General features: G+C 32.0%; 1 protein-coding gene across 5 annotated transcripts; it reads right to left on the reverse strand.

The window, feature by feature from the left end:
• LOC148608665 (uncharacterized) lies at positions 1–27,276 on the reverse strand. Of its 5 annotated transcripts, XM_088546730.1 has the most exons (7): positions 11,081–11,288; positions 8,125–8,198; positions 6,381–6,483; positions 5,549–5,678; positions 2,703–5,270; positions 2,456–2,534; positions 1–683 (listed from the first exon to the last, which is right to left on the reverse strand). In XM_088546730.1, the coding sequence occupies exons 3-7, from the start codon at positions 6,435–6,437 to the stop codon at positions 461–463; spliced, it is 3,057 nt and encodes a 1,018-aa protein (XP_088402856.1). In that variant the 5' UTR covers positions 6,438–6,483; positions 8,125–8,198; positions 11,081–11,288; the 3' UTR covers positions 1–460. The 5 variants fall into 5 exon arrangements, with proteins under 5 accessions (XP_088402856.1, XP_088402858.1, XP_088402855.1 ...); XM_088546732.1 differs by lacking the exon at positions 5,549–5,678 and having other exon boundaries at positions 11,081–11,289; XM_088546729.1 differs by lacking the exon at positions 8,125–8,198.
• Between the last annotated feature and the right edge of the window lie 667 nt (positions 27,277–27,943).

The raw sequence follows: 27,943 nt of genomic DNA on the forward strand, positions 1-27,943 counted from the left end.
TGTAGTATCAAACTTTATTTAGCACCAATTCAATTGAGCTTTCATCTGCTACAGAAAACATATTTGGAATGTGTTGATACATTTATAATTATCCACATTTTGTAAGAAACATATATGATTATTTGAATAAAATCAAAATATCACGTGTACAAGACAGATAGAGTAACTCCAGCGACAAGCTATGCGCTAGAATATTTCATTGGATTATCCGATTCTGTCATTCTAAGTATTCCCGGCATGAATAAATAAATTCAAATCAAAATAAGGAGGTCTTATAACATTTTAAGCGTCATCACATAGGCCATAAATTCCTGTAATAGATTTCTTTGTACAACAAGTGTATCATTTCTCTAATGCTTATTTTCATTTGCGAACGCTGACCTTCCATGCATCAAAACAGTTCCTGTTACAGGAATTAAAACAGATTTTTTTAAAAACATCATATTATGTTATACAGTCATCATACATAGAAAGCACCTTCTGGAATATTTTGAATTACACCTAAATTAAACCAGTTTCTGTCGAAATCCTCTTTGCAAATGTCCAATTTAAATAAATTTATTCCGTTAAAGCACACCTCTGGATACGGTAGTCCATTTGCAGTTTTACAGTTAATAGGATCTTTGTTTAGTGGTGTTTCTGTACTTTTGTTGAGCTGCTTTTGATTTTGAAGACTTTGTTTCCTATAAAGAAAATGAAAGTAGACATTACAAAATCAGCGAATTATTAAGTAGCACTCCAGCAAAGAATCATGCAAAATGTGATTCATGGGTACATGTTTTTATTTTAGATATTTTGTTTGAATTGTCATAGTAAACAGAAATTAACATTCAGTTTTTCATATATCCCGTGTTCTTAGGAGATAAAAAAAATTGTATAGAATGCACTGTAGATTTCAAAATTACAATAGAATCTATTGGATTTTCAATGTTGATTATCTACTAAGAAAAGGCAGATTGGAATAAATAATTGTCCATTCCATAGTATAGACCCATAAAACAACTAAATTACAAAATAAAAATATGCAGCCTTTTTTGGGGGGTATCACATTTTTTTCAGATTTTGCATGATTTTTACAAAGACAGCTACTTAAATGAAATATGTCGATAAAATGAAAATAAGTTCAGGTTTCCTAAGCAATTTGAATCGAGACTTTCGAATAATATTATAAGTAACTATATTTTTATGTTGCATATTATTTTCATAACCTATTTCATGAACAATATAACTTGCAAAAACAGTATATTTTTCGATTTTTCGTAGGTTTCCTCCTCTGTATACCAGGTGGATGTTCTATGGAAAACACAAATCATCTCAAACAGGTGCACCTCGAAATTGTTTTGAAGGACGATTTCATTTTGTATTTTCGTATCGCCATATAATAGCCTGTTTTTGTTTATTTTTCTAGGTTCTTAGACTTGAATTCAAGTTTTGTATACAGCAATTGCCCTCTGCTACACAATGAGTTATATCTTTGTTTTACAACTTTATTTATCTTCTCCTATATATACCTATACACTAAAAACACTGATTCTTCAGAAAAATTCAAACGATACTAAAGTGTAAAGCAACGGTTTGATTGTTCCCTCCGCGGCACTTAAACTCGTACTGTTTTGACATATATGGCAACATCACCTGCACTAAATTCAGTATGTTGCATGTGGTGTTGCAATATATATAACAGTAGTACGAGTCAAATGGAACAGGGTAGCGAATAGAGTCGTCACATTTTGAGATTATTGGTTTGTTGTGACATGTGTCATTTATTTAATCCTCTATTCTAAATCGATGGTAAAGGAAAACTATTGACCAAAATTTACGAAAAACGTTTTCATTCAGAATTGTCAACTTTCCTTTCATCTGTGGCAACATCCCTTCGGCTCCTGCGAATGGAGTATTCATATCACAACTCATGCGTTATGCCAATTGATACACAGAAGAAAACTTAAGCATAAAAGAGTCTGAAAAATTCTCAACGATGTAAGAACTAACAAATTTTGGAAAATGTTTTGGTCGGACCCTCGTTTATATATAGATAAAGCGTAAAGGAAGCTGCCAACAGTAAGCTTAATAGGTCTCGAGGATGACAATACAGTGCAAATCATCGTGGAATTCGTGAAACCGATTGAGCGATCTAAATATATTGAAGCGGGAAGGTGTTTGGCCTTACATCCACACGGAATAAATAAAAAAGTTTGTCCGTGCTTGTATAGTTCATTTTTTACAGTGTGTGATAATGTTTCTAGCTGATTTTTTTTACAAATTTCAAGATCATCTCAATTTTGAATTTCGATCATATCTAAAGAATAAAAGAAAATCTGCAAAAGTCTACTGATCAACAGTTTTCTATCCATGTTTACATTAATTCTGATTAATTTGCTGACTGACTTAAAATATATGATTTCTCTCGTGATTTGACGACTAGATCATTTATCAATTACTATTGTCAACTTACATAAACGACACTATTCCAAGCAGAGTAATCGATAATATAATGCAGACTGTAGTTATAAAAACGGGAAAGAAGACAGCATCTAAAATATAATCATTTGAAAGATAAGACAAGACTTATTCTAATCATTCTATCATTTTGTTCTATTTTTTTAATGTAAAAATATATTTTTTTATTAAATTGTTTATAGATTTTCAAATATTTGTAACACATTATTTTTAATATTTTAGCCTTTACTTTAGATATATACCTTGATTGGTTGATTCATCCGGTAGATCTTTAACAGTTGGAGTAATCATTGTTGTAGTTTCCAAAAGCCGTTCAGTATCGACGCTGGGATTTACAGTCGAAATTGTGAAATTATTTTGGTTGGTATGATTATCAGTTGTTGGCATACTCTTTGTTGTTTTCTCATTTGATATCATATCAGCGGTTTTGGTCAATTTCTCTATTGTTGGCAAATCAGCGGTTATGATTGGTATTGCTGTTGTTGTAATGTCAACAGTTGTTGTTATTTTCTCAGATGATGTCTTATCTGCAGATGTTCTGGCTATCTCTGTTGTCATATCAGAGGTTGTGGTTGGTATCTCTGTTATTGTATCATCGGTTGTGGTTGGTATCTCTGTTGTTGTCATATCAGTGGTTTTGATTGGTATTTCTGTTGTTGTCATATCAGCGGTTGTAGTTGGTGTCTCTATTGGCATATCAGAGGTTGCGGTTGGTATCTCTGTTTTCATATCAGTGATTGTGGTTGGTAACTCTGTTGTTGTTGTATCATCAGTTGTGGTTGGTATCTCTGTTGTTGTCATATCAGAGGTTGTGATGGGTATCTCTGTTGTTGTCATATCAGCCGTTGTGGTTGGTTTCTCTGTTGTCATATCAGCGATTGTGGTTGGTATCTCTGTTGTTGTATCATCGGTTATGGTTGGTATCTCTGTTGTTGTCATATCAGTGGTTTTGATGGGTATTTCTGTTGTTGTTATATCAGCGATTACGGTTGGTATCTCTATTGATGTTGTTATATCAGCAGATGTTGTAGGTTTCTCTTTTGTTATATCAAAGTATGTGATAGGTATCTCTGTTGTTGTCTTATCATATGTTGTAGTTGGTATCTCTGTTGTTGTATCAGCGGTTGTGGTTGGTATCTCTGCTGTTGTCATATCAGCGGTTATGGTTGATATTTCTATTGTCATATCAGCGGTTGCGGTTGGTATCTCTGTTTTCATATCAGCGGTTGTGGTTGGTATCTCTGTTGTTGTTGTATCAGCGGTTGTGGTTGGTATCTCTGTTGTTGTTGTATCAGCGGTTGTGGTTGGTATCTCTGTTGTTGTTGTATCAGCGGTTGTGGTTGGTATCTCTGTTGTTGTTGTATCAGCGGTTGTGTTTGGTATCTCTGTTGATTTCATACCAGCAGTTGTTGTCGGTTTGTCAAATGTCATATCTGCAGTTGTCACTATCCAAGTTGTTAAATCAGAAGTCGTGGACTTTATACTAGTGGCTGTCGTATCAGGTATGGAAGCTATAATTTCTGTTGCTGTTAGATCAGCGGTTGTGATCGGTATCTCTGTAGTAGTCATATCATCAGTTGTGGACTGTATCGCTGTTATGGTTCGCATCTTTGTTGTCGTCACATCAGCAGTTTTGGTAGGAATCTCTTTTGTTGTCATTTCAGCTGTTGTCGTCTGTATCTTAGTTGTCATTCCAGCTGTTGTGGTCTTTATTTCTGTTGTTGCCATATCAGCTGTGCTGTTAAGTTTATTTGTTGTTGCCATATCAGTATTTTTTGTCGAAATATATGTTGTTGTTATACCATTGATTGTGGTCTGAATTTCAGATGTTGTTAAATAAGCGGTTGATGTCGGTATTTCCGTTGTTGTAAATGCTTTTGAAGACACCTCTGTCGAAGTTGCCAATTCAACTGTTGTAGTTTGTACCTTTGGTGTCATAGCAGCCGTTGCAGACGGTAATTCTGTTGTTGATATTTCAGGAGATTCGGTCAGTATCTCTGTTGTTGTGATATTAGCGGTAACTGTCTGTATCTCAGTTGTTCTATTATCGATTGTGGTCGCTCCCTTTGAAAATGTCATATCAGCGGTTGTATCGTGTTCGTCAGTCGTCATATAAGCAGTTGTTGTCGGTATCTCTGTTCTTGCAATATCAGCTGTCGTGATCGGTATCGCTCTTGTTGTGATATCGGCAGTTGTGACGGGTATCTCTGTTTTTGTCATATCAGTAGTTGTAGTAGGTATCACTGTTGTTGTCGTATCGGCAGCTGTAGTAGGTATTTCTGTTGTTACATCAGCAGTTGTGGTAGGTATCTCTGTTGTTGTTACATCAGCAGTAGAGGTCGGTTTCGCTTTTGTTTCCACATCAGCAGTTGTGGTGGATATCGCTGTTGTCACATCAGTAGTTATGGTAGGAATCTCTGTTTTTGCTTTGGTCATATTAGCAGTTGTAGTCGATATCTTGGTTGATGTCTCATCAGCGGTTGTGGTCGGTATGTCTGTTGATGTCGTATCTGCGGTTGTTATTGGTATCTCTATTGTTGTTAAATCAGCGGTTGTTGTCTGTATCTTAGTTTCTGTCTCATCTTCTACTGAGGTTTTAGTTTCATGTTTTACATCCGCTGTCGAAGCAGTCATATATTTTGTTATCATTGTCATTGTCGTTTTGGAATAATCTACAGTAGTTATATCTCCACAATTCCGTTCATCAATACCATCAGGACAATTCTTTTTCCCATCACAGCTATCCCCAATGACACACAGTGTACTATTACATCTAAATTCTCCTTCTTTACACATTATAGGGATATGACCTATTTCAAAAGAGGTATGCTGTTCAAACTATATGAGGATAAAAACAGTCATACTTAAATAGGTGTCGTTAAAAGTATTTGTTATTTGATGTGATTTTAATTTTATTGTCATTCAAATTTAAAAATAAATATGTTGTATGGGTTTTACTTATAAAACCTTAAGTAATAGTAATTTCCACGCTCTGATATTATTGAAACAGAATTCAAAGTAATGTTTTGCAAACAAGATGTTTCAAAAACTAAAAGGCATTTAAAATTGGAAATATGTTAATCCTTACAATTTAACTCGTCGGAACCGTCTGGACATTCACTGTCAAAATCAACATGGTCATCACACCTGTATATAAGTTGAATACAGGTAGTATTGTCGCTGCACATAAACTGATCTTTTGTACAATTCTGTGAAAACTAAAAGTATTTAAAAGTATTTATTTCAGTGTTAGCAATACTTACATGTTTTGAGTAGCGGTTCATTCGGTCGTATCTCGGAGTGTAGCAAATAAGGGAATGAAAATTGGAATTTGCGATATGGGAATATGTTTAAAATTGCGCTTACGGATAAATATGTATACATTATCTTCTTATCCATGTCATCAAATCAAAATAAGAGTTCAAAAGCCATGGATTATTAAAATATGAAACTCAATATGATAATGTAAAAAGATCAAGTTGTAAAAACGTGAAAACAATCAGAAGAGGTTCTGTTGTAAACAGAGGCAAAGAGAAATGTGGTTACAGGAGCTTCAAAAGAAAATTAGAAAGTGCCAAATTGATGCATCAAATTCTAGTTTGATGGTTGATGTCTTTGTAGATTAAACTTAAGAATACATTTTTAAATTCATGTAAAGAAAGTACAAATGCTAAACATTATGAAACACAGATCAATGCAAATTATTTAAATTGACTGTTTCATGAAAAGAAAACGTTTCCAATTTGGACATCCCATTTTATTGACCATTTGGACATCCCAATTTATTGACAATTTGGACATCCCCTTTTATTGACAATTTTGTACAATGATGATTTTAACATTTGATAACAAATGGGGTAAATTTTGGATGACTTGATTTGGTAAAATGTCGTTTTATCTGTTTATTTCAATTAACTTACAACAATCTTGGAGTATGTCAACAAAATTAGGAGACTTGCTATTACGCATTTCAACATCTCCCAAATGTTTGTAGTGTTCTCTTCTCCTTCAGAAATCTCTTAGCTGCAAAAACAAGATGTCATATGTGTAGATGTTAAAATAAAAAAAATGGACAAGTATTGTGAAAGATTAATTTCTTCGATTCAGAATCAAAGACTGAAAGGTACTAGATCTGTACATCTTTTTTGCAGCTGACTCCTATCGGACTTCCAAAACTGTGTCGGGGAAATAATGCAATTTCGGAGTTTAGATATTAAAAAAAACCCCTCTATATTCATTTTTTAATAGTTTTAAAAGCGGAAACATATCATCAGTTTTAAGCACATGTAAGTTTAACGGATACGGACAACACATTATTAAGTGCAAGACAGCCATGTTCCCCTTGCTTAACAATTTTTCGAAAATTTTCAAGACCTTACGAATTCATAACACCTGTACAATCTTTAAGGTACGAGATGATGAACATTGTTGTATTTTTAAATTTCAAAACGGTCTTGTGTAATTTATATTTAAGACACACTTGATAGTTGATGCCTTACACATTTTATATACAAGGTATTAAGTATTATCTGTAATTCAGTTATATGTTTACCATCCATTGCTTAATGTATTAAAACATTAAATAGTCAACGCCATATCATTAAAGATCAAGTAACAAATTATTGCCTGGAAAAGTAGTTATATATATTTCAAAATATTTAACAATAGTATGTACTTTTTCGAAATATCCAAATGCTTTCAACGCAATTTCTAGTATGTTGTGTGAATAATTATAGGGGAGGCTAGATAGGAGTGAATAACCGTGAGCTATCTGAACGACTCTAACGGGATGCAAGGATGGTGAAAATTGTATTTGTGTCTGTGTAATTAAACGAACGTTAAAGAAGTAGCACAACTGAAGATTCAACTAAAGGGACAGGAAATATATGTTAAATCGAATATACGATAGTAAACAAAAAAAAAAAAAAAAAACACATCATAACAGTCAGAGCTGTGCGACCAATATTAAAACATGAACAATACGAATCCCACAAAATATAATAATTAAATATCATAAAATATTATTCAAAGGAATCAAGGTTCGAATGATAAAGAAAAGAATTGAAAGTAACCAAAGGACAAAGAATAGACGGGGAAAATAGTCACACTCAACAAATAACAATGACGCGTTCGGTAATATTGTTTCTACCCTCCATGGTGAACGAATCGGTTTTCATGATGCAGATGTATACACTATAATGACCCCCGTGTTCATAATGACGACCATAAAACTTTTGTAGAGATAACTCTAAACTTGTGGCAACATGTCCCTTTTTCAGAATCTTGTATGTTGAAAGCTTGTTTCCTGTTTTTCCTTATCAAACATGCTAATTTGTACGTGTAGAGTGCTAAAATATTATTTTAGATATTGCCTAACTGAAATTGAATTTACCAACATTCCGCATGGAATTAAGAAAACGTAAAATTTATAAAGTCGATTGTATGCAGTAATATGATCCTTTCTACCATTTGTTTATGTCTCAAGGTTTTAATAAATAAATTAACTATGATAATATCAAAGCACAGACCTATATTGTAATTTCAAATAAGGAACACGTATCATGCAATCGTCACATTTAGTTTGTCTGTTACAGAAAAGAATTTTAAAAGTTCGTGTTTTTTTAACAATGGAAACAGCAATATAATACTATAAACAGTACATACCCCCTGTTCGTTTCGTTGTATCCAGATAATGTGGTCCATCCAGGAAGATATTTCATACTAATTTAATGGGTAACCTGAGGATATTTTTGATCAATTTGTATTTTTGTTACGGTTTGGAGGTTTGTAAAGTAGGAAGAACTATTTAAAGTTGGTCGTAGTATATACTATTTGGAAAAAAATAAATCTACCTAAGCACTAAACTAACGTTAACAATAAAATGTAGTGAATTTCCTTTTTCGGTTCTCAAAATTTATTTCTTATCTTTTGTAATTGTCTTCTAGTCCATAAAGAAAATAATATTCTAATTTTGGTGACAACCCATTGTACTGAATAGCTTATAGCATGTCACATCACATGTTAACAGATATACTGATTACAAAATAATCTATGTTGTGAAGTGGCTCAAATTAAACGTCAATAAGAATAATCAAATTCTAGAGAATATTGACGAACTATCTAGAAAAAATAGATGTAAAATTCATGTTGATGATGGTACTGACATAAAACAACATTTATTAAGTAAAAAAGAAAGGATATAATCTTGGTTCGGCAAGCAATGCCATTGAAACCTATATTTTTGCTTCTGAAATAGGACTTAAAATATACAGTTTACAAATAGACACCAAGATGACCTGAACAGAGGTGAGCGGTAACCATTTAATTGACTTAAAAAAACAACAAGAACATAGTATAAAAAGGCAAAAATATACTGCCACCGTAATACTAAACAAACATTTCTACATCAAACAATGTATAAACCATATAAATGATAATATTTACTATGAAGAAATTGAACAAGCATAAAAATAACATTCAATTGTTTTCCATGCCTAGTCTTTTACTAGGTAACATCTGCTTTGTTTATTTCCACACATGCATATGTGGCATGATAATACAAATGTACACATGATTTGATGTTTGATACGTCTTTCGAATAACAAGTGACAGAGATGTATTACATTATAAATAGCGTGTAACATATTTAACAAGTGCTTTGCATATTTAAATATGTTATTAAAAAACAAACATGCAAACACCAAGCAAAAAAAAAGAAAAAATTGAAACAAAACGAACAAAAACAAAACAAAAAGTCATCATATAGTTTAATTTGACAGAAAAAAATGAGGATTTTTTTTAAACTGTAATTTCTATCAAGCCTTTTACCTCCAACTAACCAATTATCTCCCTCTGAAAGAAACATACTCCCTCACAATGGGAGAAACAGTGATTTACACGCCGAAGACTAATGATAAGTATTATAGAATTAAATATATAAAAACATGAGTAATGCACTTTACTTCAGTCGACACGAAAAAAGACAGTTTACAAGCTAGGATTGTCTTTCTTTTTTACATAAAATTTTATTATATCATAATTCAAACTTTTAAACAAATGTCTTGATATCTGTGGGTTTTTTTTCTGTTTCATTTTCACGTTTTGCTGTTGGTAAAATATAATGGCCCTTGCAATACGTAAATTAGAACATTCAAATATGATAAAATAAGAACTAAAAACTTACAAAATACCACTTATCAGGAGTAATACGTCTACGTATCTACCATGTAAAAATCTCACTCATCTGACAATACGATTTCACTATTAAAAAGGCAATTATTTGATCTCTGCATCACTGGATTTGCTTTTAATGTTTTCAATAGAATGTTAGAAAAACAAAGTTTTTTTACAGAGTTTTCCGCCCTTAAAATGATCTTTTTTTTTACTTTTTGGTAGAGATACTTTGTTAAAAAATAATTCCAAATCATCTTCAGAATATAAAAAAGGAAGATGTTTTCAAAATGCTGGAATTTTTATATAAATAAATAAATAAATAAATAAATAAAACATTTTGAAAACTTTTCAGTAGTGGAGGTGGACTGTTTAGCTGAAAGATAATGTCATTTCTTAAATGTTGTTTCTACAAGACGAATCAGAACAGTATTAATCTAAAGGCAAACATCATCATCAGATCATAATGGAAGGAATCATGGGTTATGGATGTGTATCTAGTCAATCAGTTATCTATTCAAAATTTATGATTTGTATTTTGAAATCTCATTTTTTTTCAGATTATTAGTCTAATTCAACATTTTCAAATTTTCTTCTAATTTGATGGAAATACTAATATTCATTACTGAAACTGAAGGTAACTAGCGATAGATCATCGTAATATTTGTTACATTAACATCTACATTTTGCCATATAATCTATCAAATTGGTATATTTTTATACAAATTAATCATTTTTAAAAAATTCTGCTTTGTTCACAAAAATATAATACTTACTTTATCAAAACTAGACTTCTTGAAGTTCACATAATTTTGATTTTGTATTCATGTTATCTCTAATTTTACAGCCTTTTATACAGAATTATTCCCCTTTCCAATGTTTATTTGATATGCTGTTTTGAGGTTCTTACAACTTAGATTTTGTTAGATATTTTTCTTAGTCTAATTGAAATGAAACCTTGGATTTTGTTAGATATTTTTCTTTGTCAAATTGAAATGAAATCCTTGAGATTGGATCGGGGAAATTTATGTTGCAGTTTGTTTGATAAAATTTACTACATTGACTAGACTAATGCAGACAAAACAATATAATACTAAAGGCTAACAATTTTATCATACATTTGAGAAGAATGGATATGGTAATTATGTCAAAGACACAACCACCCCGTCTGGTAGAAACATGCCCAAAGCCACCCTTGGGTCTTCAATGAACGACGAGGAAACCCTCAAATGTGTCTCAATTGTAACCATAATGGGCGTAGGCGATAATTTGGATACTTTAGTAACAGACATTAAATGTACATGAGAAGAAAACGAATGTACATTTATAAGCATTTTTATATTTTGTTTTATTTAACATACGTTCATTCAATTCGAATCAAGAGTCACTATTAAATTTGTCAAGAAAGACTTCATTCCGTGTGGTAATCAAAAGAAATAACAATACTCACTGTAGTCTAACAATCAAAGCTGTGCAATAGGCATGATTTTTTTTTTTTCAATTCACTTTTATTCATCACTTAAAAGTTGATACGACATAATCCATAATTGTGTGTTCGTTCCTTATTACGCAATGAATTTGTCTGTTCATCGCTGTGTAAAGACATATGAATAGGTATGTAATGCCCTTTAGAGTGTAAATACCAAGTTCCGGTGAATGCCTGTGCAAAAAATAAAACGCAATAAAGACCAGAACCTGTTTTGACATTTAAATATTATTATAAAATAAAACCTTTCTTTACTTCAATCTAAAGTTTATAAACATGGTATGTAATTTAATCTTTAGGATTTTTGCACTTTTTTATACTTTACAGTAAAAACAGTAGAAAACATTGTAAATCAGTATTAATGAACGACCATTTGATGTATCAGATAATAAGACCGATTTAAATTGTTCATTGCAACATTTTTCAACTTCTTCATATGTTACACCAAGCTTGTCTGTTATAAATGACACATACATATTTAATTCGCTTGTTAATTATCAAATTATTGGTGTAATATACTAATTAATGTTGAACAGACAGGAGAAATTTTTGCGCCTGAAACATAGAAATTGTCGGATTTAATATAACTTCTTAGATGAATTTGCCATGATGTAAATTAGCACAATATCATAACTAGCTGTTATTTGTTTCAATAAAGATTTTAGTTATTTTACAATATATGTTATATAAAGAATATACAACAGTTTTACTTACTTGTGAGAAGTATTTCAAATTCCTTATCACATGGAGTCTATTAGTGAATACCTTTTGGTTTATCAATGCTTCAATCTGGAACTCGTATCATATAAAATAGAATTATAAAACAGGCTAGGTTAGATCATTTTATTTTATCCGAAAGTTTATATCCTTGCGTCCAAAATGTAAAAATTGATAACAGTTACAGGTCAGACCATTCATCTGTGTGCCTTACACTGAAATTAAACAATTTTAGTATAGGTAAAGGTCTATGAAAATTTAACAACTCTTCTATATGACACAAGCTATGAAAAAACCTGTCAAAGATGTTATAAAAAAGTAGTAGACCAATATGCCTGTTTAACATACGACCGTGAGCATTTACACACCACGGATTTAAATGACGAAGGTTGTGTGGATTGGGAAGAAAAAGTATGGTCAGCGAGACAATGTGTGTAAAGTGGGGATTGAAATTGGGCTCCAGCAGGTTTACAAATTTGGGTATAAACTTTTCAGTATATTTAAAAGAGGTAGAAACATTAAATTATGGCCCACAATTTAGAGATATTGAATACGTATAAAATTTCTGGTCAAAATTAAATCTTACACCGATAGGAAAAATTACGATAATTAAAACGTTAATCGTTTCCAAACTGAACCATTTTTTCTTATCATTACCAAGCCCTCAAACCACAGTAATAGAAAAAAATCATCAAAGACATGTTTGAATTTATTTGGAATGGCAAGTCAGATAAAATTAAAAGGGAAGTTTTAACAGAGAAATATGACAATGGAGGTCTGAACATTTTAGATATTAAGCAATATATTCAAGGTCTTAAGTTAACATGGATAAGGAGATTAATAAACTCAACCAGTTCTTATAGTCATTTTATTTTCTTTACTGAAAATATAAAAGAGGAAGATATTCTTCACATAGGTCCTATTAAACAAATGACAAACCCATTTTGGAAAGAAGATTTTGAACATTGGTCAGAACTTCAATGCAAACTTCCTATAAGCAATACTCAGGATTTGAATCAAATACATGAATAAAGATATCCAAATTAGAAATATACCAGTGTGGTAGAAAAATGGTCTAGAAAAGGTTTATGGCTTATACATGATCTACTTAATAAGAATGGAATCTTAAACGATATACAAGAATTCCAAATATAAATATAATAAATACAAATTTCATACAGTATCAGTAAATTCCAGTAGAAATAACGTGAGAAATATTATAATTTTATTCGCCGAATATTACGTATATAAATCAAAAAATGGAAAATTCACGACTAAATGTAAATGCTCTAAAACAATTTATGAAAGAAAATCTTAATATAGAAAAACTTATTACATTTAAAAATGAATCATTAGAAGCTGCCACTGCCTGCTGGGACTCCTGGTTCCAAATTTTGTGAAATCAAAAACAAGAATGAATTAAGGTTGTCTCATAACTCCCATGTTCCTGTAGGACAAGATGAATTACCAGATATTGTTCATGAAACAATCTCAAAACTAATGTACATCAGTGTTTTTTAAATTGTACATTCAGTCATTGTATGTCTATCTGAGACAGTTTCAGTACATATTCTTCCCGACCAGACCGCATTCGTCTAAATAATATATACCTATAGTATATTTTCCTAGTATGCTTGTTCAAAATTTATGTGATCTATGCTTTCTTATCTTAAATGTCTTAGTCAATATGCCCTTAGAGATAATATCCAATATCAATCCTCGCTTTATTTGTTTGTTTATTTATTTATATATATATTTATTTCTAGGTTTTTTTTGTTTCCCTTTTTTCTCTATCTTCAATTCTGCCTCTTTTCTCTCTACCTTCCTTTCTTTTTTATATACAAAGAATTCTTATAGTTAACGAAGCCGGGAGAAGATACCGGTATTTGATGTTTTTCTATCAACAAATGTACAGTTTTCAGTACCAAAATATCGATTATAAAAAAATAATAATAAACTAAAATGGTTAAGTGTTTAAATATAATTTGTGAAGCCACTTATAGTTTTCACGTTGGAGTTTTACTATTTCATCTACGCTTTTGTATCAAAAAGCAAATGATCAAAACGAAAAAGTTATGGAGCGGGCTGAAATTCTTTTTAAGATATAAGAATGACCTAAGAAATTGTTGAATTATGCAATTTTCAAAATAGTTTTGTGATTTTGTAAAGCATCTCTCACGTTTATCCAGTTTCCTTGGTATACTGATATTTAGGGTAATAAATTTGATCATTTTAACAACTTTGATTTTTATAATATTTGAAACTAACACAGTCGTTTTCATCTTTGCAACGGATCAGCTGCAATTTGAAACAGTGTACTTTCAGGAATTAGAAAATAATCATTCATGTGCAACAACGGTTCACAAAGCAAAGATCAGACATATTGGTAGACATTGGGCACATGGAAATGCTAATAGAGAAAAAAATATCAGAGACCTGAAAGGAAAGGACGCATGCTGACTTAGAAAATCATTTACATCTGGTTATAATTACAATAATAGTACATTTGATGTCGTCATCCCAGAAAACGTCTCGTGCGTCTACATATTAAATGCAAAAAATGCAACTCGAGGAATACCTGAGCATTATAACAACATAATTTCTTGTCCACTAAGAAATGCTGTAATTTTCCTTTCAGTTCCTCAAATAAAAATTCTAGATTATAAATTTGAGCCCATTGTATGAAGTCCTGAACTGTCTTAACGTAATTTTTTTGTCACCGATTCACGAGAAACTATAAGGGATAAAACCATAAGGTCATTTGGCATTTAATGGAAATTCTTACGGCCTGTTTGTAAACAATGTAGTTCCTCAGTGCGTTTCCATACAGGATATCCTTATTCTTTAGATTTTTTGTGGAAAAAATATTCAAGCTGCAGAAAAAATATTACAACAAATTATACTAGCAAATGAAAGTACTGTAAGAAATAATTCAAACTAAAAAAAATTTGCGATGATTTTGATCCCCCATATTTCAAAGACAAATCCGCACCTATTATTTCATATTCCTAAACTTCACTCATTGCATCAAAAATTTTCAGTTATAAAATGCTATTGTAGAACCTCGCGATTGAGGACTTCAAGATTTGTGGATCGTTATGGCGTATCCATCTGCATCATGAAAACTGATTTATTCAACGGGCCATATTTTTCCTTTCCTCGTTTGTCTACCCCGGACGACTTTTTATGAGCAACTCGGCGGGTGTTTCTAGAAAAACAGAGGACGCTTACCCTACCGGTGCACCTTGTCCATGCTCCAAGTTTTTAGTGGAGTCCGAGTTGCTCATTTGCTTTCGTTACTTTGTATGTATGATTTCAGTTACTTTATGTTCTTTGTTGTGTATGTCTGTTTTCCATGTCTGGTCCTTGTCCCTGTATTACATTCTTTTGATTACCGCTATAACCTTGGTTCCCTTGATTACTCTTTGACGTATGATTTATACATTCAGCAAACTTTTCATCATTTAGACCAGTTTGTGTGAAATGTCAAGATGAAGAAAAATTACCATTTCGTCCACTTACGTTTGTCAACAAAGGTAAAGATGCAATTACTTTGGCTAATATACTCCATCACAAAAACATTACAAACAAAAGTTCCCCATATTTCAAAGACAAATCCGTACCAATTATTTCATATTCCTTAACTTCACTCATTGCATCAAAACATTTCAGTTATAAAAGGCTATTGTAGAACCTCGAGATTGAGGACTTCAAGACTAAATCACCTGACTGTTTTTGCAAAAACTCTCCATTCAAATATGGTCCTCCCTGTCAAGTCGCTACGGGATATTTGTCCATCATCGAAAACGGAAATGTAATATCCTTTTTAAAGGTCGCAAGTACCGTGAACCACGCTCAATAAATTGGAATTATAACTTTAAAGTTCATACGGATGCCGTGGAGGACTAAGTAAGAGAATGAATAAAATGAAAAACAGAGGACGTTGATTCTCTGTCAGAGTGGTTAAAGGCCGAATTAAAGTTTTAAGTAGGTCAATGAGTGCCATTGCTACATCAGTTTTCAAAGACTCCGATGTACAAAAACATTGTCTAAAATACATGACAAATATTGTGTCGTACCAGTAGAAAAAGCCCAAAACAGCATTGTTTTTTTTTTTGCGAAACGTTTAACATCCAATGTATTTATTAGAGGTAGACACAGAAGCATAAGACCTATACTGCTACCACACTCTCCAAAGAAGAAATTGTGGAAAACCATAAATCTGTGCCATCCTCTTTTGGTCTCTCTACCAAAGACAATGACTGTGATTTACCGTCTATGTACAGGATTCCTAAACTCTACAAGAATGTGCAAAATGTACCATCAAATCTCTTTCAAAACTTTTCGGACGCTTACCCTACCGGTGCATCAGGTCCATGCTCCCAGTTTTTAGTGGAGTCCGAGTTGCTCATTTGCTTTCGTTACTTTGTATGTATGATTGTAGTTACTTTATGTTCTTTGTTGTGTTGTATTTTTCATGTTTAGTCTTTGTCCCTGGATTACATTCTTTTTGATTACCGCTATAACCTTGGTTCCCTTGATTTCTCTTTTTCACTCGTTACGTTTTCAAAACACCTGATTACCTGTTGCTAAGCAATTGTGGAAATCAGACATATCAATAGTTACAATCCGTAAAGTATGCACTTTCTGTACATAAATCTCCTGGTACGACAGTTGGTAGCTTCTGACATAAATCGGGATAAATGTTATTGGTTTAGAGATAATAGTTGCTTTTGGTTCGAGATTATTTTTGGTTTACATGCAGTGAATTTTAATTTGTCAGTTAGTCAGTCTGTAGTCGGGTGATAAAGAAGCTAAATATTTGATGTACGTAGTTAAGGTTAGAGTTGAAGGGTAATTCTGAAAAAGAATTACAGTGTATAATTCTGAATAAGAATTATTGAAGTATTTCTGTTTAAGGAACAAGAATTTAGACAAATTATAATACCACTGCTAAGGACGTTATGGACACGTTTGAGCCGTGGCATAAAGCGTACCTTTATCAGTGCAGCGGTTATTAAGAGTAAGTGACCCCTATTGTCTCCATGGCCCATCTCATTAAATCCTATGCGTTGGCCTAAGTCATTAAATTAAGCACTGGTATTGTGCAACGGTAATTTTTCATTTTGTCACGCTACATTACAATGCCGTCGCTAAATCTAAAGATATAACTCTGGTACGAACTCCAGAGCGCTTTGATCACATACACCCGGTACGTGATAATATTATTTAATGGCATAAGTTCTAGTATTTATTTCCTGACAGATTGTTCTCCCCGAAATTGACCTCATGAAAGAGTAAATGAGGGAACCAAGATTCTAGCGGAAATCAAAAGAATATAATCCAGGGACAAAGACAACTTATGGAAAACACAACAAAGAACATAAAGTAACTGAAAAAATACACAGAGAGCAACAAAAGTAAATATTGCGGACATTTTTACCTGTAACATTTGCATGGTATTATTCAAAACGGTGAAAGATTGCTATTTTAATATCATGAAATATTGTTTTTGTTTTTGTATTTTTTTTTTTTTGCTGACCGCTATAGTGCTAAGAATTTGAACTTTTTTCACCACAATATATGTATATGTGGTTTGTGATTTCTTACACCAAATGAAAGAGGCACAGGTAATGGGCATGAATATTTCACGGCAAAATATGTGTTAACTTACCCAATGGCATTCAGATGTTAGATGACATAAAATATACCTTGCATCGATAAAAAATAGTTTGTTCTTTTTCAGGAACATTTCTGTTTCTGATTTTTGAAATTATCTCTATATTAGCATTATTATATGCGTTTCTGTACATTCTGGCTTTTGACTTAAGAGGAACTGAAAACGAAATAAATTGCTACAAAGCCAAAAATTGTGCCTTGGATCTTTGGTGCTTTATTATATGACATTTAAAACGAAAATGAAAATAAAAAAATAAACACTTTAATGTTGACACGTACGATTTATCATTGAAATTTGTTAAACATTACTCAAGGAAAAACAATAATTGCATACAAGAAATATACAAAAAACAAGGATGAATATCTGATATCGGAAAATACAACCACTTTGATATCCTCAATTATTTTAAGTATCAATGAAACTTCGACGAAATATATAAACAAAATAAATGAAGGCATGATGTACGTTAAATAATGCTTTAGTAATTGTAAACTATTTTATGGCACATAAATGTGTTTATGTAGTAATTGAAACCGAAGTTTTGTTTTAAAGACATTTACAATGACTAAAAGATGGCAAACTTAGACCAAGAGGTGGTCTGAACCTTGTATACATGAATGAGAACTCTTCTTTGTCGAAAAGTCGCCTCTTTTCTTTTCTTCTTCGTCTCATTTCCCTTCCTTCCTTTCTTCCTTCCTTTCTTTGTCGAAAATATAAACAACAAGTTAGCTTAAAGAGTAATCAAGGGAACCAAGGTTATAGCGGTAATTAAAAGAATGTAATCCTGGGAGAGGGACCAGACATGGAAAACAGACATACACAACAAAGAACATAAAGTAACAATCGAACAACTTTTTTTATCATATTTTGATCGATAATGAAAGACTATGATATGATTGGCCTAACCCTTCGTATGATTGGAAGAGGATATTATAAATAGTAGTTAGTCATTCTGTATGTGAAGTAATGCCTTAGACATCGTAAACTGCTTTTTTAATTCATATATGTATTTACGTAAATATTGAAATCAAAGTTTTGTCTTAAATAGTAAAAACATATTCTCTATGAGGAAGATGAGAGCATCATAAAAGAACGTTTACCATTTTAACGTTTAAGAAGTACTGATTATGCATGCATTGTGCAATTTATTCGTTTTTATGCAAATTGTTTGATCTTGTCCTAGCAAATACAGAAAGCGGTCTTATTGATGAAAGAAACCCAGTTTTTACATTGGTTAAATCTTTGCAGAAAATTAAAAATAAGGGACTATATAAGTAACTAAACGGCCAAAATATGAGAAAACAAGGAATTGTATTCAGTTTTCCAGCGAGGTATACACGTGGACACTACATCGATAGTCTTCTATCAAGCTGTCAAATATATGACTAAAACAAGGCTTTTATCAGTCGAATTTACATGAAACGCATCATGTTATCTTAATTGGGCAGGTTAATATCTCTTTTAACAACGTTTTACATGTTATTGTTTTAAGTTTCCTACTCACCCACATAGAACGATCAATACTTTAACAGTCAACTTCAGTCCATTTATCTGCTCGAGGAAAAAAGATAACAATATATAACTTTATATCGTTTGGTCGTCAATGTATACACTGGAAAGCATTATAACAAATAATTGTAATTGTACGCTTTAATATATAGGTATTCGTTTTTATTGGGTACACGAATTAGGTAACAACGAATATATATGCAAAAGGCCATCTTATACTGAGATGACAAAAAGAATGGTAATATTTCTACAACAAATATGTAGATACTGTTCACTCAGGCGTAAACATATTAAATTAAGTAACTCAAGAACCCTTTTCATGTGATTTATACCAAACTGAAGAAGAACTTGTTCCGTTATACTCATAGAGTAGTACACACTTCCTTGATGTTAATGGTCGTCTCGTGGATCTTAAAGATGTATCCATCTTCACCATGAAAACTGATTTGTTTAACGTGTCATAGTTTTCCTTTGTCCGGACTTGACATGTCATGAGAAACACGTTTGGTATTTCTAGGAAAGCAGGGGACGCTTACCCTACCAGTGCACCTGTTCCATGCTCGGAGTTGCTTATTTGCTTTTGATACTTTGTATGCATTATTTTAGTTACTTTGTTTTTTTGCTGTGTATGTCTGTTTCAATGTTTGATCTTTGTCACTGGTTTACATTCTTTTGATTACCACTAGAACCTTTGTTCCCTTGATTACTTTAGATTATACATGCATAAAGTAGATTTTTTCCTTAGTAGACAGATGTTTAATTGGTTTTTTTAAATGTTTGTTCAGATGAAATAAGCATGACACCAAATCTACAAGTGGTAATATTGACTAAATACGGATACGTGTTTGTCTTGTACGACGTTACCCCCAGCAGAGCTATTGAAAAACAGTACTTTAACGGGTGTTACACGGACATTTTTTTATGAATAGAACTGATCATGCGTACTCAATTTAAAAGTAGGTCAAAATGAGTAAAACGCATAATTGGTTCTATTCGTAAAAGTCTCCGTTTATAACACACGCGTAAAAGTACTATCGTGCTATAGCTCCATGGGCGTCATATTATTTTCAAAAGGTCTGAAACCTTTACGTTGACAAAGCATTGTTAATTTTCCAATAAAGTGTTCGAGCTCATGCACACAAAACGATAAATATGTTAATGGGGGATAAATTTTGATAAAATAATTCTTAAAAACCTTGTAATACGACGATGTTGAAATAAAATTTTCTGGTTAAAAATTGAGTATGTCCTAATAGCGGCTGGACTGCTGTGAAGACGCTTTTGCCTAATCCCACTCCAACTGTCTTGGAAGTATGGATACAGAAAGGTGAATTCGGTGAAACACATTTCTGTCTATCAATTATACCAGTACATATAGGCCACGCCAACAATTACAAGACCACATTTATTGATCGCTGCGTTTTGCCTATTTCCTATGTAATGAAAATAACCCCCCCCCCACAAAGGAGAAGAAGAGAAAGAAACGTCGATCGTTGGCCCTAACACAATTTTCACTGAAGCGGTCGCCAACTTTGGCCATGAAAATGTTACTACGATCAATGCTTTTACGCGCCGATGAAACATAAAAAAGAAACATTCCAATTATGTGTTTAAGTAGTACTCAAGCTAAGAATCATGCAAAATGTGATTCATAAATAAAATGCCGACATATTTGCATATATATAGGTAAACAGAAATTAACATTCAGCTGTTCATATATAACCCGTGTTCTTATGAGATAAAAATTTTATAGAATGCACTGTAGATTTCAAAATTAGGGGAGATAACTCTGTAAATGACACTCAAATACAATTGAATCAATTAGAGTTTCAATGTTAATTATCTCCTGAGAACAGGCAGATTTGAATAAATAATTACACATTTTATTATATAGACCCATATAACAACTAAGTTACAAAAATAAGACTATGTAGCTCTTTTAGGGTGTATCACATTTGGCATGATTCTTGCAAAGACAGCTACTTAAACCTGAATAAAACGAATGCCTGTCGAAACAGAACAAACTTCACAGTCTAAAAAGGGTTGGGTTTAGACAGTTTTTATAGTGATGATTTTAAAATTTGATTAAAGTATTACCAATTTATCAATATAAAAGCTATTTTAGTTTAATGCCATTGTTGTTGTGAATGTAACCTTGGGTACATTTCAAAAAGTGGAATTACGCGAGCTTTTTTTATAGGTTTTGGTTAACTATTAATTTACAAATTACTCGACAGTTCAAAAGTGCGTCCACATTGAATTTCATACATGTACCGAAATGATCCGGCTAATTAATACATTGTCAAGTGCATTGTTACACATTCTAAAACAAATTCTCTGAATGTACCAACCTCAACAACAAACTAGGAAAGCCAGAAATCCAAGTTTTCGTCGGTGAATACCGAATTTAAAGGTGATAATAGAGTATATGGGTCACTTAAAGAATGTCCATTTTTTCTAGTAAAATCATTTCGCCGCCGTTCCCAGGCATCATAGGTGTTAATGCCCAAATTTTTGTTTGCACAGTGTTTACCGGAAAACTTTTATCATTGCCTTTTCCACTTTTTCCATTGTTGATGGACGGCCACATATCTTGTTGATTGGGTGTCAGGTTACAATCTTCACTGTCGTCAAGATCAATACTTGTATTGTAGCTATAAGGATGGTTCCCTCCCAGTTCTTCTTCTGCAAGGAAAGAATTTAAATCAAACTGAGACAGACAAAAGTCTGTTTCAACGTAAAATAGTGTGTTGCTCATTGCTCTACATTAACGCGGTATTATAGCTCGTTTAACATATTTTTTTACAGAGACGGGTCCACATATTTTGAATATTAGACAGAGTCCATAAACAGGAGGGGTTCCCGGCAAGACTTTGCTCTTTCATACTATATTTTGCTCGAAATAAACAAAATATTCCAGCACAATTGATTTGCTTCATTTCTCCAAACCCCTGCATTCGCCTATGGATAATTTAATTGATAATTTAAAAACAAAACAACCGAAGAAAAAAGGAATATCATGTACATTATGATGATGCGCGATTATATTTAGAATAAGCTAATTAAAAGGTCCTCGTATATAAAAAAATATGTAATACGGCATGATAGCGTGATGATATTGACTTCTCTGTAAAATTAAAAAAAAATAAAGCCATGTAATCGTTAGTTTTGACTTATACATATATGTCATACACTCTATTTAATGATTGTAATTCATTTTTTTGTCTGTGCACCATATTTTACCTCAGTTATTATTCAATTTTCCTATTTTTATTGTTCCTGTTATATATAACATTATAATATATTTCAGACGTATCTATACAAATTTCAGGGATGAATCCAAATACTTTGAAAAGGAGGGGTGTCAGCCGAGCTTCCTCAGAATTTTTTATACATGCATGAAAAAGACAAATGTTCTTATAAAAAGGAGTTCGCCGACCCCCTGCACCCCTTCTGGATTCACCACTGAATTTAGATTTGCATAATTCACCTACATTTGCTTGACGGTGTTTCAAGCAAATAATAAGATTAAACATTGAGTTAAACGTCGTACAAGTATGATACAGAACAAAATGACAAAAGAACAGTCGGTAGTCAACCGTTACCAAATAGTACGAGTAGTCAGGTCATGGTCCGAGGCGGTAACTATACGGTAACGGTTGATAACCGCCCGTTCTTTTGTTACCTTTCTTCTGTATCTAATACATAGTTTTCACTTCAAAGTATAACTCGGGTATGCCATTATATGCGCTAAATCGGAGGTTCAAGAAACACAACGAACACTTACCCTACAGGTGCATCTGGTCCATGCTTATAGTTGATTTTAGAGTCCTGTTGATCTACTTGTTTGTTTTCTATGTGCGTATTACTTGTTTATTTCATGTTCTTTGTAGTGTGAGTCTATTTTACTAGTCTTCCTTATTATATCATGTTAATTTTGATTGCCGTTCGAATCTTGGTTTTCTTTGTTCCGTTATCACTAGCAACATTTAGGACAGAGTGATCATCCATTCTTAAAGATCTTAAATGGCACGTGCAAAATGATATCCGAGGGCCAAACAGAATTTACCTCTCTTTACAACATGAATATTTTCTCATCTGTGTAGTGCTGAAATAGACCTAAATTACAAATATGACAACATTTTTTACGTAAAAGATCAGTTTAAGTCAACATTATATCACTTAAAAATAAAATCGAGATTTAATTAAATATTCAATCAAAACGACATGATATACAATTAATTTCATATAACAAGCCTTACATTTTAACGAACAAAAACCGAAATATAATTGAGTGCATTTATATATACTTGTATCAGCTAATTATTATAACTGACATAAACTATAAAATATCAATTTATCTATAATCTAGAAAGCTTTTAATGAAATGTGCCCTATAAAACTCAGCAAGAGAAGCGTTCGCAAGCAAATTTAAAGAATATTATATGAAGCATTATAAGCTATGACTTTGTTTTTATACTGTATCTTATAAAGTATTTACAATGATAATATACCACAACACATAATTTAAATTCTAAATTTACTGGATCTCATAGTTTTATAAAACTGTCAACCACTGTAAAAACTGAAATCTTTCGTAAATAAACAAGTGTTACGATAAACTATGAAAAACATATAATAAAACTATTTTATGTACTTGTAAAAAAAAATAATATATGCACTATGAAGTTTCTTATTAATGTGCAGTGGATCCTTACACCAGAGTATACTTAGTAGTAGGGAATGCAGCATAAGCAGTTGCCCATCCGTGTCTAAATACATATATGATTGATCCGTTGTGGACCACATTTTATTGTTAGAGTTTTAGACAAGATCAATATCATGAGACATTAGTTTTGTAGTGTGTTCCATTAGAAGATTTTTTTTCATTTTATCTAAAAGTCAACACTGCAACTTTTACGCATATTAACTACAAACATTTACAGGTACCTGTTGTGAAAGTACAATTATTTCTATCCGCACAATCAGGACTCTCATCACAAATGTACCTACATGATCCATCGGAACAATGTATAAGTCCTTGGAGACACACGCTAGTAGAACCTGATAAACGAGAATCGGCAATTTAGATATATTGCCTTCCAAACATTTATGCACGTATGGAATAATATAACGATTTTCTAGCTTAAAAGTTTTGATTGTTTAATTTGTTTTATATGTGTTAAAACATATGGTGATGATAATGTTTTTCCCTGCTGTAAAAAATCTCTAAAAATCTAGTTATATGTTGCATTTGAGTGTTTACAATATTTATCTTACTTATTTTTCTGGTACGCCAAAAGGTGAATACGCAAACAAAACGACTGCATTAGGTAGTTCAACTTGTGCTTTATATTAACGTCGGCAGTGATGAACATTGAAAGAGATAGAGTGAATACGATAGCCCAAATATTAGTAGAATTTCAGACGACTAAATGTATGATGGTTACAAGATAAAGATACTTGTGGACACCTTTCTGGTTTTATTTTAATTTTGAATGTTTGAATCGGTAAAGCATAAATATCTTTAATATTTTGCATGTTATCATTAGTTGTACCAAACATAAATGAGTTTGAATATTTTCAAAAGCTTGGTTGAAGTAGGGTTCTAAAAATGCATATTACAGGCGAAAAATATCTATTTGATGTAAAACGTATTATTGTCACCCTGAAATTGGAGGCATAAGCAGAGGAGGCTTACCCTGCTGGTGCACCTGGTCCATGCTCCCAGTTTTTGGTGGTTTCCGATTTGTCTATTTACTTTTGTTCCTTTGTATGTATGATTTTAGTTACTTCATGTTCTTTGTTGTGTATGTCTGTTTTCCATGTCTGGTCATTGTCCCCGGATTATATTATTTTGATTACTGCTATAACCTTGGTTCCCGAGATTATTCTTTCACTGAGATGTATTTCACTGTCACATATATAAAGTAAACTTATAGAAGGGTCTGAAAAATTCCCAACGATGTTAGAACTGTCAAATTTGCGATGCAAATTTTTGGTCGTCCCTCCGCGGGACTCGAACTCGTACCGCTGTGACATCTATGGCAACACCACCTGCACTAAGTCCAGCGCCCTAGATCACTCATATATAGGTTTATACATGTTATTTGTGGGGCTGTGAACTTTACACTATGTCCATTTCTTAAATTCAACTACCTTTTAGGTAGTTAAATAATGACTTGAAGGTATTTTCGGTAGCGTATGAAGAAATAGTTCTTGTAATTTTACAATGGGTGCTCTTCGAAAGCCTTCTGACTGAAAAAAAACCTGAACGGCTATTTCATCCCCAGCAATATAACTGCTTCAGGACAATATCTAAAAAAGCTCTATAGTCGATTCCTTGTCAATTGGCACAAAAGCGACTTTCCTGAATCTTGTTTTTTTTTCTGCATTTTTCTTTCCTTTTAATTTCTTTCGCAATTTAGACCTGATCTTTTAGTGTCATTTCTCCACTAAAGACTGGGAGCATGGACTTATGATTTCGTGACAAATATGCATATTATTATGTTAACAGTGACTACTGTTCGTTCCAACGATCACCATAATTGGTTTGATATTTTCTATTGTAGTTTTATTGTAAAGAAATGAAGGATTTTTTTTCTAGATACATCTTCAAGTAGCATTAACATAAGTGTTAAAAATTGTTGTTAACACTGATGTTCATTATTTTTTTCGTCAAAAGTATTCTTAATCTTACAGTGTTTTCTCTATTCTCTATAGGGTATATATATATATATATATGTAAATTGTTCTCTGTTACTTTCAAGTTATTTTTAAAGATTTTAAGCGCAATACATATTTTTGAATTAATCTGTTCAGACATATTTAATATACTGAACATAGGTTTTAAACTCATAAGTACTTATTATTTTTTCCATTTCTTGTAATAGTTGAGAAAAAAAAAAGAAAACTTTCAGACTACAATAACTATCACCTATGTATTAACATTTGAAATTAAAGCAGTCACACAACTGGATAAATTGCAAGTCAAAGAACATTCGTTGTTATACGCAACGATATATGACAGTTTGTTCAATAATTACCGTGCACTTGTAAATGTAAAACGAATAGGTGTCGTTAAAAGTATTTGTTATTTGATGTGATTTTGATTTTATTGTCATTCAAATTTAAAAATAAATATGTTGTAAGGGTTTTACTTATAAAACCTTAAGTAATAGTAATTTCCACGCTCTGATATTATTGAAACAGAATTCAAAGTAATGTTTTGCAGAACAAGATGTTTCAAAAACTAAAAGGCATTTAAGATTGGAAATATGTTAACCCTTACAATTTAACTCGTCGGAACCGTCAGGACATTCACTGTCGAAATCAATATGGTCATCACACCTATATATAAGTTGAATACAGGTAGTATTGTCGATGCACATAAACTGATCTTTTGTACAATTCTGTGAAAACTAAAAGTATTTAAAAGTATTTATTTCAGTGTTAGCAATACTTGCATGTTTTGAGTAGCGTTTCATTCATCGGTCGTATCTCGGAGTGTAGCAAAAAAGGGAAAGAAAATTTGAATTTGCGATATGGGAATATGTTTAAAATTGCGCTTACGGATAAATATGTATACATTATCTTCTTATCCGTGTTATCAAATCAAAATAAGAGTTCAAAAGCCATAGATTATTAAAATATGAAACTCAATATGATAATGTAAAAAGATCAAGTTGTAAAAACGTGAAAACAATCAGAAGAGGTTCTGTTGTAAACAGAGGCAAAGAGAAATGTGGTTACAGGAGCTTCAAAAGAAAATTAGAAAGTGCCAAATTGATGCATCAGATTCTAGTTTGATGGTTGATGTCTTTGTAGATTAAACTTAAGAATACATTTTTAAATTCATGTAAAGAAAGTACAAGTGCTAAACATTATGAAACACAGATCAATGCAAATTATTTAAATTGACTGTTTCATGAAAAGAAAACGTTTCCAATTTGGACATCCCATTTTATTGACCATTTGGACATCCCATTTTATTGACAATTTGGACATCTCAATTTATTGACAATTTGGACATCCCCTTTTATTGACAATTTTGTACAATGATGATTTTAACATTTGATAACAAATGGGGTAAATTTTGGATGACTTGATTTGGTAAAATGTCGTTTTATCTGTTAATTTCAATTAACTTACAACAATCTTGGAGTATGTCAACAAAACTAGGAGACTTGCTATTACGCATTTCAACATCTCTCAAATGTTTGTAGTGTTCTCTTCTCCTTCAGAAATCTCTTAGCTGCAAAAACAAGATGTCATATGTGTAGATGTTAAAATAAAAAAAAATGGACAAGTATTGTGAAAGATTAATTTCTTCGATTTAGAATCAAAGACTGAAAGGTACTAAATCTGTACATCTTTTGGCAGCTGACTCCTATCGGACTTCCAAAACTGTGTCGGGGAAATAATGCAATTTCGGAGTTTAGATATTTAAAAAAAAACCTCTATATTCATTTTTTAATAGTTTTAAAAGCGGAAACATACCATCAGTTTTAAGCACATGTAAGTTTAACGGATACGGACAACACATTATTAAGTGCAAGACAGCCATGTTCCCCTTGCTTAACAATTTTTCGAAAATTTTCAAGACCTTACGAATTCATAACATCTGTACAATCTTTAAGGTACGAGATGATGCACATTGTTGTATTTTTAAATTTCAAAACGGTCTTGAGTAATTTATATTTAAGACACACTTGATAGTTGATGCTTTACACATTTTATATACAAGGTATTAAGTACTATCTGTAATTCAGTTATATGTTTACCATCCATTGCTTAATGTATTAAAACATTAAATAGTCAACGCCATATCATTAAAGATCAAGTAACAAATTATTGCCTGGAAAAGTAGTTATATATATTTCAAAATATTTAACAATAGTATTTAAGTTTTTCGAAATATC

The sequence above is a fragment of the Perna viridis genome, chromosome 9 (genome assembly GCF_037379345.1).
Source record: "Perna viridis isolate PV_CMFRI_1.1 ecotype Kerala chromosome 9, ASM3737934v1, whole genome shotgun sequence".
Lineage (NCBI taxonomy): Eukaryota > Metazoa > Mollusca > Bivalvia > Mytilida > Mytilidae > Perna > Perna viridis.